Genomic DNA, 16,610 nt, shown 5'->3' with positions numbered 1-16,610 from the left:
AACTTTATTGTTTTTGTAAATATACACAAATATACAATTGGAAAATTGCAACCCTTTCTTTTACCAACACTGAGTAAGCCTTTGGGAACTGAGGACATTAATTGTTGACATTTTGACACAAAATATTTTGTAATTTACTTTCCCTTTTTCTGTTTTTGCCAACATTTTTCAGATAATTCCTTTTCTATTTGTGTACAATGGTGCAAATTAAGAAAGAGCATTGAAACATTAGGCCTAAATCTGAAAAAGTAAATCAAGGACTCTTTCTTTCTTTCTTTCTTTCTTTCTTTCTTTCTTTCTTTCTTTCTTTCTTTCTTTCTTTCTTTCTTTCTTTCTTTCTTTCTTTCTTTCTTTCTTTCTTTCTTTCTTTCTTTCTTTCTTTCTTTCTTTCTATTAATAGTCTACTTCTCTATGGCAGTCTATCATCTTAAAATTGGCAAACCACTGGCATCAATCATTGCAAACATGCACTATTGGACTTCAAATAGTGCAATAGTGACTACTACAAAATGTTAACAGCGACCTCCAATGTCCATAATATAGATTACAAAATTATACACGTACTGCAGTGTCATATCTATACGATAGGTGGCGCCAAATAACAGGGAAACCCCGTAGTGGGCGGTGCGAGCGCTGCTGCAGGTCTACTCGGGGATACGTTTGTGTTCACAGCAGGGCTAACTAAAGTCCATCAACAAGCTAGTTAGCAGTGAGCAATGTGATGAACGCTATATCGGCGATGCCCTGGCGACAACAAGAGGACATGGACTAGCAGGCTGAGAAGTTTCCCGGTGCATTGACAATCATTTATCAAGCTTAGGACCGTTTCGAGGGGTGGTAATTAGTCGCTTCATTCATGCAGTCGCTGGTTCCCAGAGGAGTTTGAGCTCTTGAGTGGCGGGCGACCTCAGTCATCAGCTCGCGGGGACAACTGGGACAACACGGCTCACTCACCGGTACGCTTGTTTTTGAGGATAGCACGCTAGCCGAGCTATTGAGCTAACCTTAACAACATAAGAGTGTTCAAATGTACATGTATGAATGGAGCTGCTGCAGGTTCACAGCGCCATTGAAACGGCGTTATTTGCAGGTTGCCGAGATACGTTAGGTTACGACGACAAATGAGTGCTTGGCGTCATGTAAACACACCACATTGTGAGCTGAAAATCGGCTAACGTTTGTTAATGCACCAGTGGCGTTAATACAAGTGTTACTACTGCACGTGACTACGACGAAACGCTTTCTATATGTGTTGTAATTGATTGGGGACATGTTTTACTGTCAACATTTGTATTTGTTTTTAGTTACAATGTGTGGAGGTTCTGTTGTATTGTCGGCGAACAGTCCATTCATTTCACTGCTTATTGGTGAATTCAGCAACATAACGTGAGCGTGCATGTATCCTGTATAAAGCGTGGGCTCGTGCGTGTAATATAAACCTGCTGTGCTGATATTATCATCATGTAAATAAACGTTAATTTGTTCCCCCCATAGCATAGGAGCATGGTGGTCCCGGACAGTGGTAGTGTGGTCCCACAGCCTGACCATGGCTGTCCAGCTGGCCTCATGGAGAGCACCAAGCCCGGGTGTGAGGAGGGAGAGGAGGAGGGGGATCAAGAGGAGCTGGCAGGGGAGGAGCTGGAGGAGGTCCGGAAGCTGCAGGAGCTGGTCCGCAGGCTGGAGGTCCAGAACGAGACCCTGCGCAACAGAGGGGGCAAGACCATCATACACAACAACCACACAGCCGCAGCCAACAACATCAACCAGGCTTGTGAAGGGCTGACCACCGACTCCCAACAGCTGGAGGAGCTAAGCAGCACAGACTTTGAGCTGTTGTCGCCGCCGCCTCAGGACTGCAGCTACAGCAGCAGCGGTGAAGACATGTCCCCTCTGCCCATAGCCAACCGGCTGGAGGACGGGGAGGGTGATGAGGTGGAGAGGGGTCCGTGTGCGGGGTTTCTCACCCTGACCTGCACTAACGGAGGGGGAGACTCCCAGGGGCAGACCCCAGAGAGCCCCTCTCAGGAAAGTTATGACGAGTCAGAGACACTGGCGGGCAGCGACTCCGGGGTGGACCAGTCCGCTCTGGATGAGGTGGATGTCCTAGATCTGGAGGATGACGGTGCAGACGTGGACTGCGAGGACAGCTGGTAGGTTTTCATCACACAGCTTCTCTTTTTATATATGTATTTATAGTAATAATCATTATATAAATATCTACTCAGGATCTGCGACCTGTCTTTACTGTGTGTGCGCTGAAAAAACAAACCCAGTGTTATTACACAGCCTAGGCTCTTGTAAGGGTATGTTGCTAGCTACAGTGGGCCCCTTTGTTTATACAAGTTCACAGAGCCTGTACTGTGTATTCACACCAGATGGTATAAGATGGTATGGTCAAAGCTTTATAATTGCTAATTTTTTCCCAGCACGCACACAGTAAAGGACAGGGAGGAGATATTCACTGTCACTCTTCACTGTCTGACAGCAAGCGTTCTCCATAATCACTGACGTCATCTTGTCTTGTTTGCCTGTCAGAAGGTAGAAGAGCCCTTTAAGCCAGATGAGTCAATTAAACTGTTTTAGTTTAACCTCTGATTTTGAAGTGTGTCGCTCCCCCCAGGGCAGTGACTCTGTGCTGTGATGTAGCATTAGGTTGTATGGATTTAAAATCACGCTTACTTATTTTCTCCTGAGTCTTTTCTAGTACTTTTCAAAGCTTTATAATTGCTAACTCAAGAGTATTTACTAATTAGGAGGAAATTATTTAGTATACGTGACCAGCAGCTAGTAGCACACAGTCACAGTGAACAATTTTAGAAGCGGTGTACCATCTGAATATGAAGGTCTGAGGCTTTTAAGAGGTTGTCTCTCACTTTCTCTTAACTCGTCTCTGGTGTGTTAGCCGTCTCTCTCTTGCCTATGGTAAACATCAGGCATGACCTATCTGCTTCCTGTTTGGCAGGTTGCAATGAACACAAAGCTCTTTCTTATTCGCCAGCCGAAACCAAACAAACAATAAAAAGGCTACAGGCAGGCACCAGCATTGTTCTCCTCAGGCTGTTTCATGTGGGATACATCACTGTTTCAGAAAATTATTAAAAATAATGATTATTTGTATTATTTTTGTTGACATGTCCGGTGTAAATCTCAATTCCCTCATCCCTGTTAAACAGTGAGTTAAAGTTAGGTGTATTTGTATTAGTTTATTTCTGAATGCAGGTCAGGGGGAAGCCTTTCAAAATTCTTTCTTTTTTTTCCAAACATGATGAACTTTGCTCATTTCCTCCTAATAACCCAATAGGAACAGTAATAGAGGGCTAAATACTAATAAGCCACGCTAATTTAATGCCAGCAATCAGTCTAGACATGTGTGTGTATACTGTGCACTTTGCATCGCCATAAACAAGTAGCATATTGTTCCTAATGGCTACTTTAGCAGCTGAGCCATGGTTATTAACTGCCAGACCATTCATGACCCCCCCTCTCCCCTCCTAGTTTCACATCATTAGCCATACCATATGTGCTCTGTAGGGTTATCATAGCCAAAAACATCCAGTAATCCTACCAGCATCGTAATCTAATCTGCTCTTAACTGGAGGCCGCCACATGGCTAAACTGCTTTGGGTGGGATTGCACAGCATGTGACCCGAGGGGCCCCACTGTGACTGAGGCCGTACTGCAACAAGCACGGAGAAACACTGGAACTGTGGATACCTTAAAAACACTATTGTTGTTTTCGTTTTTTATTCATAGGATAAGAGAGTTCATATGTACAAGCGAGAACATGTGATTATGATTTTCAGACCAGACAGGCAAAGTTCCAGCCCTCCCTATTGAAGTCAGAATTGCCTTGTGATTGTACACCTTGTGACCAGTTTTTCTCTTTGATGTTTTTGTTTACCAGTGGCAGATTACTTCATAAACCCTTAAGTTTAGCCAAATGCTGCCTCCGACCTTTTAGATTTCACACACGGGCGTAAAACATTTAATATAACCTCCTAAATTACCCTCCTCACATTGCCACTGTCGGGCAGGATTAACCTTAATTTGCAGTTGCGCTGCCTCAATGAAAGTTATCCAACCGCTGCCTCTGTGATATCACTCAATGACTGTGGTCAAACACAATACTGAAAGGAAGAACAACTGTATTCTTTATCATAACTATTGGGTTGATTTACAATTGTTATATAATTGGTGTATAAGTAAAGATTGAAATACTACTATACACTTTATCTCAGACATACATGAAAGTTATTCTAGTAAAAGGATGCACCATTCTTTCCTTCTTTACTGTTAAAGATGGAGTCGGCTAGCCTGGAGAATGCTGGTTGTCAAAAGCACTTTTTTTTTAATCAAAATCCGTGAATATTTCCTCACTATCCACTACCTGTACGTACTATTGTGTACACTGTTTTATTTTTTTTTTACCAGTTTACAGAGCCTAGTCTGTGTATAAACACTAGATTCCTTTTTCAGAGCACACACAGGCTGTGGAATTGTGATGATAGTGATGTGATTAGGAGTTATGTCTATGATAAGACTTGCAGAACTGTGTCTTGCATGAATGGCAAAAACCTGGCGTCAATCTGTGACAAAAAGACATGGATGTGAATGGATCAAACGCAAGCAGACCACATCAATATTCCACATCAAACACAGTGTGTGTATGAAAGAAGTAGTCCCCGCCTACACACACACACACACACACACACACACACACACACACACACACACACACACACACACACACACACACACACACACACACACACACACACAGAAACTGTGCTCTCTGGCAGGATGTGTGTGACCTGAATCTTGCTCTCTGTATTGTTGCTCATTCCCAGTGGGAAATGGCTCCCTTTTGTGTTTGCCCAATGGGAAGATGATTTGCAGCTGATTGGTCCAGAACCGGCCTGTATGTCTGTCTGTGTGTCTGTCTGTCCAGGGTCTTTTGTCCAGCCCAGTCAAAGGATCAGCCCCTATGTGACAGCAGCTTCAAAGCTTGTGGTGGACTAACGGCTGTTTGCTCTCGGTGGGGCAACACTTGACACATGTCAGAGGGAGCCAATCGGAAACACAGAGTCAAGTGTGGATATCAGATGGTCACAATGTGTGGTGGAATAAAAACCAGTGCCAGGGCTAGTTGTTGGTGAATGCAATATGTGGTTTCTAGCTTTGAAAGAGAAGGATGATACTTGATGGCTTATGAATCGAACTGAAATTTAACTTATATAGGTGTATTATTATTATTACATTATAGGATCCAGTTATTACATTCTAAATGATTTCTTTAAACTTGGCCAATTCTGTAACAACCAGCCAATGAAGTTAAAGCAGAAAGTTATAATACGTTATCGGTTTAGACATTCTATTACGTCATTGGTGTTATAACATTATCGTCTTGGCATAAGGAAGTGAAAAATTATTACGTTATTGACAGTTATTACATTATATTTGCTGCTACACATGTAAAATGTATAAAGATATTTCCCCTTGACTGTGGATGTAGTCTGAAGCCCCTTTTACACAGCCAGTGAAAGCCGGGAATATGCCGGCCTTTCGGCCCTCCGCCCTGCTGTATAAATGCGACAGTTGCGGAACGAGGGAAGAAAGGTGCGAGAGATTGTTCCGGGAATTTTACTACCTCGGGGGGTAGTAAGATTCCCGACACAATCAGTTCCGCCTCTCTGTTTAAATGCTCCAGCTTGTTGTTGCGGAACAGGGGGGCGTTTGACGTTCCATAGTCTACGTTCTAAACATGCGACCATGTTAGCAGTTGAAGGACGTGTGTTTAACATTAATCACGGCGGCCTGATGTCCCGTAAAAATCACCAAATAAAAGGAACGGCGTATAATCTATCTGATCATGAGGTCCGTTGCTCAATCCAAACCCCCGCGCTTCATTTTGCAGAGTGTATGAGTCTATTTCTGCCCAGGAGAAGTTGTACAATGGGAAAGCTAGGCTAGGCTAAGTAAGGGATAAAGTATAGCGAACGGGTCACTTGCTAGAAATAAAGACCGACAAGTTGAAGCAGGAGCCCGACGCGCAGCGGAGGGCTCTTGTTCAGCTTGATGGTAGTAGTAGTAGTACGCCAGTAAATAGGAACGACCAAGGATACGACCTAGTAACGGGGGAATAGTCTGCTCGCCCCGCTAGACTGTCTGCTTCAGCTGATTGAAGGCTCCGGCTCAGCTGTTAGCCACAGAGCTACTGTTTTGCTAACACAACTCAAGACGTGAAGAGGTGAAGCGGATTGATTTTGTCAGTTTGGTTAACAGTCCCAGTGATGTTGGACTCAGCGCGTAGCGAGATCAACTGGCACATCGTGGGGACAGTAAAATACGGCCCTCTTACTGCAAGCTCCAGCACTTCTGCTCTCAATTCACCAGCCAGTGTTGTTGTTGTAAAGCAGCTGACCGGCGCGGTGCTAAATGTTTACGTCACACCTGACGCTGTTTACAAGCACCTCTTTCATTCCGGAGCGCTGTGTAAAAGGAGCTACTGATGCGCCAGCAGGCCGGCGTTGCTTGGTTCTGTGTAAATAACACAGAAGCAAGCAAAGCCGGCATATTGGAGTGATGTTGTTCCGTCAATATGCCGCAATCTCTGTGTAAAAGGGGCTTCTGTGTGTCCTGTTTTCACATAGACCAGGCAAAGAAGTATTTATCTTATGATTCATGTTGGAGAAGTAGGTTAAGGCTGTGATTAAGACCTTTACTGATGCATTATGACTGTCTGATTACATAATTCATGTTATACAAACAGATTTGGTTGGTTGATGTTTGATGTGGGATCTTTTCTCTTTTAGTTGTTTGATTAACGATCAGTGTTTGGGCGTTGTATTCTGCCTGTGCTCAGCCATGCCTATGTTGTACAGTATGTTGTGAAAACGTTCTCATAGCATTCTCAGTACTATTAAGTGCATACCTCACAGTAATCCACATTGATCTCTAGCTTGTTTTTTTAGTTTTTTTCAAATATTCCACCTCCACACTTTAAATAAGAAGTGGCTTAGGCTTAACTTTTCAGCCCTGAACTGCCTTTTTCCAAGCTCTGTATTAACTCTCTCAATTCCTTTTTACCGCATTGCTCTCATTTCCCTGGGAAATAATATATTTTTCTTCTTGTGTGCCATTTCTTCTTCAGGTTGTACGTGTCTCCAAAAAAGCACGTAGCCCATCAAGGCCCGGAGTCTCCACTGAAGTGGTGTCGCCAGGCCCTGGACCAGCGCAGCCCCGAGACAGAGATCGCTTGTCGGACCCTAATCAACCGCTTGGACCAGAGTATGATTTCAACACACACAGTCATACAATTATTTTGCATTCAACTCTTTGAAATGCCTGAACCAAAGTATTTATTCATGCCAAAATGGGGCTTTTAACATTAGCAACATTTAATTTAAAAAAGGAGAAACTACCGGTAAGAGGGTCCTTGAATCACATGTCACTGCTTTTAGATACATTGGCCTAAATGTATAATGAAGGCCCCTAATTCAGCACAATGACACATTCTTTAGCTCCCCCTGTTAAACTGCTGTATCTTATTTACTGCTCAGCTCCTCTGTGCATGTGGTAGCCTAACGACAAAGCCTTACTGATGTACGTCTCCTACGTGTGGACAGCAGCTAGTGTCCAGCCAAATGGAGCCCATACATAATGTATCCTGCTCACACAGCTCTCTGCACAACCTCAACAACACAGCAGCTATTCACACCAGCGCTACATGGAGTCACACAGGCCGGGTTGGATTACTCCCCGTCCCTCCGTCCCTCCCTCCCCTGTGGGTCAGCTCTCCTTTTTAAAACGGCTGCATGTTTTAGCCAAACTGCAGAGACTAAGGGGTTACAGTAGCAGTAACGGGGTATGAAACGAGTAGAAATGATTCAAAGAAAAATGAATCCTTATTGGGTTTAGTAGACGAAAGGTGATTTTGAAACAAGCGTTACCAGAATTTTATTATTATTATTTATTATCTTGACTCCACCTTTACCCAATAGATGTGTTTAAAAGAGGCATCTAGACAATGTCTTTTTTTGTTTAAACAAATGAGATATTCTTAAAGTACTGTATCTGTCCTGCACAGCTGCTTTTTACTTTGACACCAGGCTGCTACAAAATAATCCCACACACACTTCTGTTCTGCCCATTTATGCAAGCAACGCTGTCAAAGCATCCTATCCAACTTTTGAGGGGGGAAAAGAATGTTTTATTCCTGAAATGCATTAACAACTACACACTGCTGTGACAAATTGGAAGATATGATTTAATCATTAATTAACTGTCAAAAAAACCACAGCACCATCTGCTTGTTGATAGTGCACAGCGGCACAATGTGAACTCAGCAGCGCATATCTGCAGCCAGACAGCAACATGAGTTCCTGGACAACAGAAGCCAACTGGCCGTGAGTCACTGCGGTTGGCTCAGCTGTTTAAGAGTGATGAGACCAGTTATTCATTAATGGCCAAACCTTTCTTATATATCCTCCATCAGGATGTGCACTTTGCGCTGCTGCGCCTACATCAAACCAAAACAGCAGGTGCACTACGGAGACGCCCACAAAGTCTATGTGCCTATGATCAACAGCTGGGCATTTACCGCTGATTAAAGCCATGCCCATAATATTTATATTGTACACAGTCATCTTTAGCTATTCTTTGTGTGTCTCTCTATGTCGTTCCTTTAAAGAAATCCACAAAATCGTTCTAATGATATGAAAAGAGTTAAGCATATTTCATTTATCAATCCATATTAAAGATATTGTCAGGCTGATAAACTGGCAGTTCTCTGACCAAAGGTTCTCCAAATCGACTGTTACCATGGACAATGTTTGATACAGCCATGCCCACACAGTTCTGTCAAATGCAAACAGACTCTAGACAGTAAAAAAGCTGTTAAAAAAAAATTCAACTTGAGACACCGTACCTTGATATCATATATGGATTTTGACTATTTAAGACCAGGTTATCTAGAGGCTGTAAAGTGTGTATCTTCTGATGTATGTCTTATCTCTTCATGTCATGTGTGCATCATCTTCCTCTCTGTGACCATCTAACCCCACTGCTCTCCTGTGCCCTGCAGCGTCTCGATGGAGGAACATGTACAGTAGCCCATCAGCAGAGGCAGGCTCGGCTGGCCCCGGCCTGATCTCTCCTGGGTACCACAAATCAACTAACAAATCCCTACTAACCTGTGGCAGCTCAGGTATGGCATGACATTAACACACACCGGGCTCTCCTCATTTTTCTGCTCAACACAACATTGGGATTGACGTCAGTTTTACTGTAAGGATGTAGGTCAGTTCACATGTGTGTGTGTGTGTGTGTGTGTGTGTGTGTGTGTGTGTGTGTGCGCACTAATGCATCCACAACGTTTCCTCTTGGGGATGTGAATGGTGATTTTGAAAAGACTATTCCTGCATTGTTGCATGTTTTACCCCGGTTAACAGTATGTCACATATACTATACATTGCTGTTAATCATTGTTCTATGGTTATCTAGATGTATTCTTTATGTCTGCCAGGCAGCCATGGTTTACCATTCACTGTATTACAATCCACAAATCATTTGTCTGAGAAAGGCATTGAACATTGTGTAAGGTTTCATCTTTGTGGAAAGGTCTGATATCACAGAGTACATTCTGTTGGACTGCCTTGTCACAAAGGAACAAGTGAATAGAGACATCATGAAAGGGCAAATGTCTGTTTGTCAGCCAGCACTTGTGTTGCAGATTTTGAAGTATCATCAGCCCAACATTACACACATTTCCCATTCCTCAAAACGTTCAGTCACATCACTACAGAACGATCCCATTGAATAAATGATTTACTCATTTTATTTCGGTCATACAATATAAGGAACAATTAAAGGAACACACTTTTCAATGTGTGTGAATATGAAATAAATAAATACAAAAATCAACATACACTGTATCCATTTAAAACAATTACATTCACACAATCATTGACTGTTAAAGGAATAGGCAGAAGCCTAAGGCTTACTTTTGACTATCTTTTATAACACATAAAATAACCCAGAATATACACATTATGATAATAATTGAATATTCTATAATACAAACCTACGTAATATTGTTGAATCACCTTTCTCTCTAGCATGTTGACTTATCTTAGGTTGATTTTCATGTTGTATTGAAATGAACGGAAAACAGTGTTTGCCTGGCAAATGGGAAAAACCCCATCTGTTACACTAGTGTACTATACACATCAGTTATGTAAAGTATATGTGGTTTACACTCCAGTGGATAGAAGCACAGCATATTGAAGGTGTTTGACCATGCTAACCTGTGTGACACTTGTAATGCTGGTTAACTTGACGTTGTGGTGATTGTTCCCGTTTCTTTGCACTCTTGTTGTTATTCTCACATTATCTGGCACCTCACCGTGCAGGGAGCAACCATGCTGGTGCTGTTGTGAACAAAAAACAACCCTGTAAATAACACAATCTTTGCATGAACTTGTATATGCTTGGCTTGTGGGCGGTGATGACCCAATCTAATCCCAGACTTTTTTTTACATAACCAAATACCCCTGAAGGATGTTGTCTTGTCCCATTTGCTTCAGTATAAGGCCAGCGTTAGACGGACATGGCTGGCAGGGACACTATGCCCATTGCCCACACAGCTTTCCTGGGCATCATCAGCCTTTTATAGACTTACGCTGCTGGGGGCAAAGGGCTGCAGTGAATAAAGTCAGGCGGAAGAGATGTGTTTTTAATGAGTTTAAACATACCAATGAATGTGTATATGAAACAAACATTCGTCCACATTTGAAATTCTCAACTTTTGGCTTTTGAGTCATTCTGGTCATTTGCATAAAAATGCAAATCAACATAGTCAATATGAAACTTCAATCTAAATGTATCCTGATACAGGCAGCGCTGTGTGTGTAGGGGGAATTTCTTTAGACTTCAAGTTTTTCCATCATGCACTACTCGAGCTCTATTACCTTGAAGCGATAGAGTTGTATGAGCCTGATCAATCAGCCCCTGTCATCTACTGAGCAGAGTCTTGACAGCTCCCACCCATTGGCATCTAATCTATTGCAATTCAGTTATCACATAGTTGATGACATTTTCCTATTCATTTAAGGCTTGAAGGGGCCCATCTATCTAGACGGTACTATTGGCCTCATATTAAAAATCAAATACGTCTTATTTTTGGAGGGGCTGACATCTTTATTCTATTAGGCACTCCTTTGAACGCTAGTCATCATCCAGTGTTGGGATTTTCCTCTGGCTATGCAGTGTCGGGTTCAATGGTTTAAGTAGCTTAAATTATATTTTTTTACTCATTGCTTTTGTAAGTTTACAAGACTGCAAAGCCATTACATCACTACCAGCTTTTATTTGAGAATTTAAGGTTATTCTCTCCAACTTCTGGAAACTTTCAGATTGCTATGGTTTATGTGAGAGATACAGCATGTTGTAACGAGTAGGAATCTTCCCTGTGTTGTCAGGTGTGACAGGCATGCAGTCGGCCCTGAGCTCACAGTCCTCCATAGACAGCGAGCTCAGCACATCAGATGACTCCATCTCCATGGGCTACAAGCTGCAGGACCTCACTGATGTCCAGATCATGGCTCGCCTCCAGGAACAGAGTGAGTCAGGGTGTGCTGCAAAATGATGTGCTGGACATGACACATACTCAATGTGTGTTTTACTGTTTGATTACAGTGTATTCTGAAAGAGACTGAACTAGCAGTTAGCCTTAGTTCTAGCATTTTTATACACCTCATTACATCAGATAGTTATGTTGATCGTCTGTTTCAAGCCCCGAGTAGTTTTTTCTGTGATTGTATTTGTGGGAGAGAAACAAATGTGAAGTTGTTGTGAGATCAGGCTGGTCTCAGGTCTTCAGGCCATGCCATAAAGTCCCTTTTGACATGCCTTGTTGTATATTCAGTTAACCTTAGTTTGTTTGTTTGTTTGTAACCTTTATTTAACCTCGAAAGATCAATTGAGGGGTGACCCTCTTTTACAATGACGTCGAGTACAGATACACAATATACAATGAGAATACATAACAAGTTTACACACACACACACACACACACACACACACACAGACAACAACAATTTAAAACATTCAGATCAATTGAATGAAATAAATAAGTAACTTTCTTTTTTTTTGTCGTCAGGTCTGAGGCAGGACTATGCCTCCAGCTCGGCCACTGCGTCTCGGCGTAGCTCCACGGCCTCGCTGCAGTCTCTGCGGCGCGGCGGCACGTACAGCGACCAGGAGTTTGACAGCTACAGCCTGGAGGACGAGGAGGACGCCTTCTGCTCTGTGCCCCCGAGACGACACCGCTTCTCCCCCTCACCAATAGGCTCACCCCGGTGCCTGTCCCCATCCACCTCCAACCACGGCCAGGAGTACGGCAGCCGACTAGCGGCCCCACGCACAAGAACACCCAGACGCTCCCTCCAGGGCCCCAGCGCAGAGCTGCTTAAGTTTGCCAAGAGTGAAGGTATGCTATAAGTAAGGGATAATGTATAGTGGATTGGGTAAATTGCACTGAGTGACCCTGTCGCTATACATTGTCCTGCTTATTAAACGGCTACTAATCAAATTAATTAATTGATTGAAGCAAAATGTTGTTTTAACTTTTTATTGGTTTAGAAACACTTTTATTGCAAATGGTAATGTTATTTATTGGTTCAAAAAATAGTCCGCTACAGTGGGAACTTACTAGCATAGCAACGGTACGTACTCACGTCATCTTGACTGGAGTCTTTTCAGACATTGACCATGACTCTGAAGGTATCCCTGATACCTTCAGAGTCATGTTGGAAAAGTATTCCATTGTTTTTTGAAGGAGTAGTATGTAACTGTAGACATCCGCCAGCGGATTGATATAGCAGGAAGTGATCAATCAGAACGATATCTGTAGGTCCATAGCAACAGTGAAGTATACATATATATATACTTAATAGCGGACATTATTTATAAAATAAAGGACCGGTCAATCCTGTGATTGACCAACCAGAACACAGCATATATCAGTGCTGTGTAATAACAAGTTATAATTCATTACACCATAGGTCAAGACTATCACAGAGACCATCACAGAGGTTCTTGTTCTACCAAAGCTGTGATGATAGACTAAATGTGTTGTGTATGTGTGGTTCCAGAGGAGTTGAGGCACAGCATGCCTAACCTGGCCCCCCGCACCAGCCTCCGTTCCCTGGAGGCTGTCAGAAACAGCCGCAGCATGGAGGCTAACCTCCAGAGCTCTGGCAACCGCATGTCCCACCTGAGTCACTCCCCCTCCACAGGTAACCCCTCCCCTCTTCACCTGCTCCACACCACTGTCCTTTACAAAGGGTCAGCTGTATTTGCCTGGCCTAAAGCCCCTTTTATCCTACCTTCTTACTTCCTTTCTATGCATGACAACAGGTAATGTTTGAACGGTACGATTGATGTATGGGGAGATCCTTCTTTAAAATTGGAATATTTATAACTAGGCCTCCACTTGGCGTATGCCTGCTTTGCACAGGAGGATACAAATGCATGATCACACGAGGGATGCGTAGGGTGGGTTATTTTTTCAGTTTTATCAAAACCAGTTATTTTCTAATCTTGGTTGGGATTCCAATATATTCTGGAGTAAAACAACAAACAAAAAGTATTTTAAGAACCAAAATGCTACCATTTTGGCCAGGCCTTGCTCGAAAAAGAGGTAATTTGACCTCAAGCTATTTTTTCTGGTAAAATAAAGGTAAAATGAAAAAAATAACCAGCAATTTACTCTTGGCACATTAAGCCTATAATCAGTACACCTTTAACTGTAACAGGAAGGTGTCTTTTGCCCTTAAGAAATTATATATTTATGTATCACCTTTCTTATAAGGAATGATCATTTTTTTAAAAACTATTGCAAACCAAAACTGTTTAAAAAATGTAACTAGCTAGCTAACTAACTAGAATTATATTAGCAAAGGGATGTGACCTTGGGTTGATGGGTACTCAATAAATATATTGTTCAACTCTAAAAAAATGTATTGGCTTCACAATATTTAGCTGGTCAACAGATGTTAGCAATGTGCCAAAAAGACTGTTACTAGCAACCAAATGGAAATGTGTGTTCGTTAGACCTTAGAAAATACAATGCCATACATTTAGGAGGAGATTAACTGTTAAAACGTGCTGAAAAAAATCGGAGTAGGAGTTCTATAAATCATCCCACATTTTGCTCTATGCTTTCCTGACCCTTCACGTTCCCTATAATACCTCAGGTGTTGTACAGGGATCCCCTGCTTTCACTCACCTGCTACTGCTACATGATGTTCACTCATTTGCTACATATGAATCCTTGATAATCCAGCTCTGCTCACCCTAGACAACTCCTCCTAGCCAAAAGTGGGGGCATTTGATTTCCCATCTCGTCTATAAAAAATAAAAGTTTCTGGTTTAGATTCTGTGTATTTCTTCCACTCAAGGTATGGCTAATAGTCGTCTGTGTAACGGCCAGTCCCCTCTCTCCATGCGGGCTCCGGTGAAAGCGGTCCCTCCTGGGGGCTCCATGGCTCCTGGTCGTCAGCCTAACAGAGGGCTGCCTGTTGTCCAAGCCCCGGCTGCAGGAGGCGGCAGAAGGGTCCAGTCTCCGGGCTCTGCCAATGGGGGATCCTACATACCAGGGAGAGCCTCCACCGGGGCAGTACGGCCTGCCATGGGACGAGGACAGGCCACAACATCGGCTACCACTAGAAGTAAACTTTCACAGCCCACCAGGAGGTGAGCACTTATATGGAAATATTGAGAGTTAGGACCACGGGAGAGAAAAAAAATTAGGATCTTTTATTTTTATTATGCACTTTGAGAGTAAAGTAAATACAATTTTGAGATGAAACTATACAGTTCAAGACTACAGTAAAGCTGGAAGCAAAACTTTATTTAAACACAAATGATGCATCTTTGCTACAACCTCATTTTTACTGAAACCAGATGTCTTCTAAGCTTGACTAATAACTGCACTGCACTGTACAGTATAAGAGTGATGAAGGTATTGAATATTTTTCTCTTCAGTGTATTAGACGCCCCCTGCGCTTACAGCCTGCAGCACATAGAGAGCAGTATATGGTTAGTTTAGTTCATGGGACGTCAACTTTTGGTACAAATTAGGTTGTGTAGTCCATTTTCCGCCTTATGATGAGAGTACAGTTGCATCGTTTGTGTTTGCATAGCGTTTAACTTGACACAGGAAATTCCAATCCATCATAATTCCAACTTTACCGACGTCTTTACCTGTCAACTTTATTTGTGACATTGTATTTCTTTATACACAAAAATGTATTCCCACTTAATTTTAAACATTTGTCTTCGAAAAGCATACTGACAAAAAAGGTCCTCATTTTTTCCCTCCCTCCCGTGACCCTTATACTACTTATAGAAAGCTATTTATTTATGATTGTCAGGATATTGAGGAATGTGGCCTTTTTATTTATTTGTTCTTATGCCATTTTGGATTATTACAATGTGTTATTACTTGGCCTCTTGTGTGAATAGAGACTTCCTGTTTTTATTGACAGGTCTATGGGCATGACTAAATTCCCAGAAGATGCCTGGAAGGATGGCTGCTACTGAGTCTATAGCCGGAGATGAAGGATGTTCACTGCTGCAGCTCTCACCTGAACTCTCCCCCGGTTACCTCTTTTAGTACACAGAACACAGCACACCGTGTACACTAATCTGTCGTACAACCTTTGGTCACCCCATTTCAGACTGGAGCTCTGGGCCGCTGCACTAGATTCATAGTCAGGATTCATCTCTTTCCCTCGCATGAAACATTGTCAACCCACACATAGAGGACGTGTAGGCGGACAGGAAGGCACACATGCACACTCCACTTGTGATATGGACCAACTCAGAGCTTCCAGAAGATTTGTTTGTGTCAATTTTACTTATTTTTCTATGGGTATTGTGAGAAACTGCTGGAATATTAAGGGTTGTATAACTGTACTGTTGATGTAATTGATATGAAGACGATTTAAATGAAGGTAATGCTGGTTTGTTATTTTTTTTGTGACTATATGAAGGTGCTGAGTACTGCATGCTTGGTTTTGTTATCTTATCCCTACAGCCTTTACATTATTATAACTGCAATATGACAATTCTTCCATGTGTCTGACAATGACCTGTGTGAACTGACGTACGTTTGATTGGATCATTGTGAAATTATCATTACATGTATGTTGTATTTGTGTATTTTGCTCTCTGATTACACAGCAACGCAACTCCTGTAAACCACACTGCCCTTACTTAAACAAAACAAGGAAAAATATGGTTTGTGCCAAGGTGCATTTCAGCTGCAACACTCTTTCTAATCCCGGAAGTAATCTTGATTCATCGAAGGTACTGTTTTTTCCAGGCATTTTTACTGCATATCTAAAGGGGGTATGAGTGTTTGCTTTTGGATACCACTGTATTAAAGATAAGATGTTTATGCACGAAGGCCATGTGCCTTACATAGCTATGCACCCTCATGCAGAGTGCCTCTGAAAATTAGGAGCTGTAATATAAATGAAAAATAAAGTCTACCCTGAAACTATAATTGCATTATTAATTGTCTATTTCAATCCATGCATGCTAAA

General features: G+C 42.3%; 1 protein-coding gene across 1 annotated transcript; it reads left to right on the top strand.

Annotated features, from left to right (window-relative positions):
• Window positions 1–692: 692 nt before the first annotated feature.
• Window positions 693–16,524, top strand: LOC307256142 (SLAIN motif-containing protein-like). Its single transcript, XM_080035027.1, has 9 exons — window positions 693–956; window positions 1,495–2,150; window positions 7,151–7,287; window positions 9,083–9,205; window positions 11,478–11,618; window positions 12,158–12,487; window positions 13,152–13,295; window positions 14,460–14,754; window positions 15,549–16,524. Exons 2-9 carry the CDS (start codon window positions 1,504–1,506, stop codon window positions 15,601–15,603), a joined length of 1,872 nt encoding a protein of 623 aa, XP_079891153.1. The 5' UTR covers window positions 693–956; window positions 1,495–1,503; the 3' UTR covers window positions 15,604–16,524.
• Window positions 16,525–16,610: the final 86 nt, after the last annotated feature.

The sequence above is a fragment of the Ammodytes marinus genome (assembly GCF_949987685.1).
Source record: "Ammodytes marinus genome assembly, chromosome: 10".
In the NCBI taxonomy this organism is placed as follows: Eukaryota; Metazoa; Chordata; class Actinopteri; order Uranoscopiformes; family Ammodytidae; genus Ammodytes; species Ammodytes marinus.
This window is presented reverse-complemented; position numbering and strand designations above follow the sequence as displayed.

Excerpts from the sequence above, each read along its gene's own strand:
- LOC307256142 (XM_080035027.1), top strand. The coding sequence starts at position 1,504 with ATGGTGGTCCCGGACAGTGGTAGTGTGGTCCCACAGCCTGACCATGGC. Across the intron at positions 9,206-11,477 it reads ACTAACCTGTGGCAGCTCAG|GTGTGACAGGCATGCAGTCG; the intron begins GTATGGCATGAC and ends CTGTGTTGTCAG. Across the intron at positions 13,296-14,459 it reads GAGTCACTCCCCCTCCACAG|GTATGGCTAATAGTCGTCTG; the intron begins GTAACCCCTCCC and ends CTTCCACTCAAG.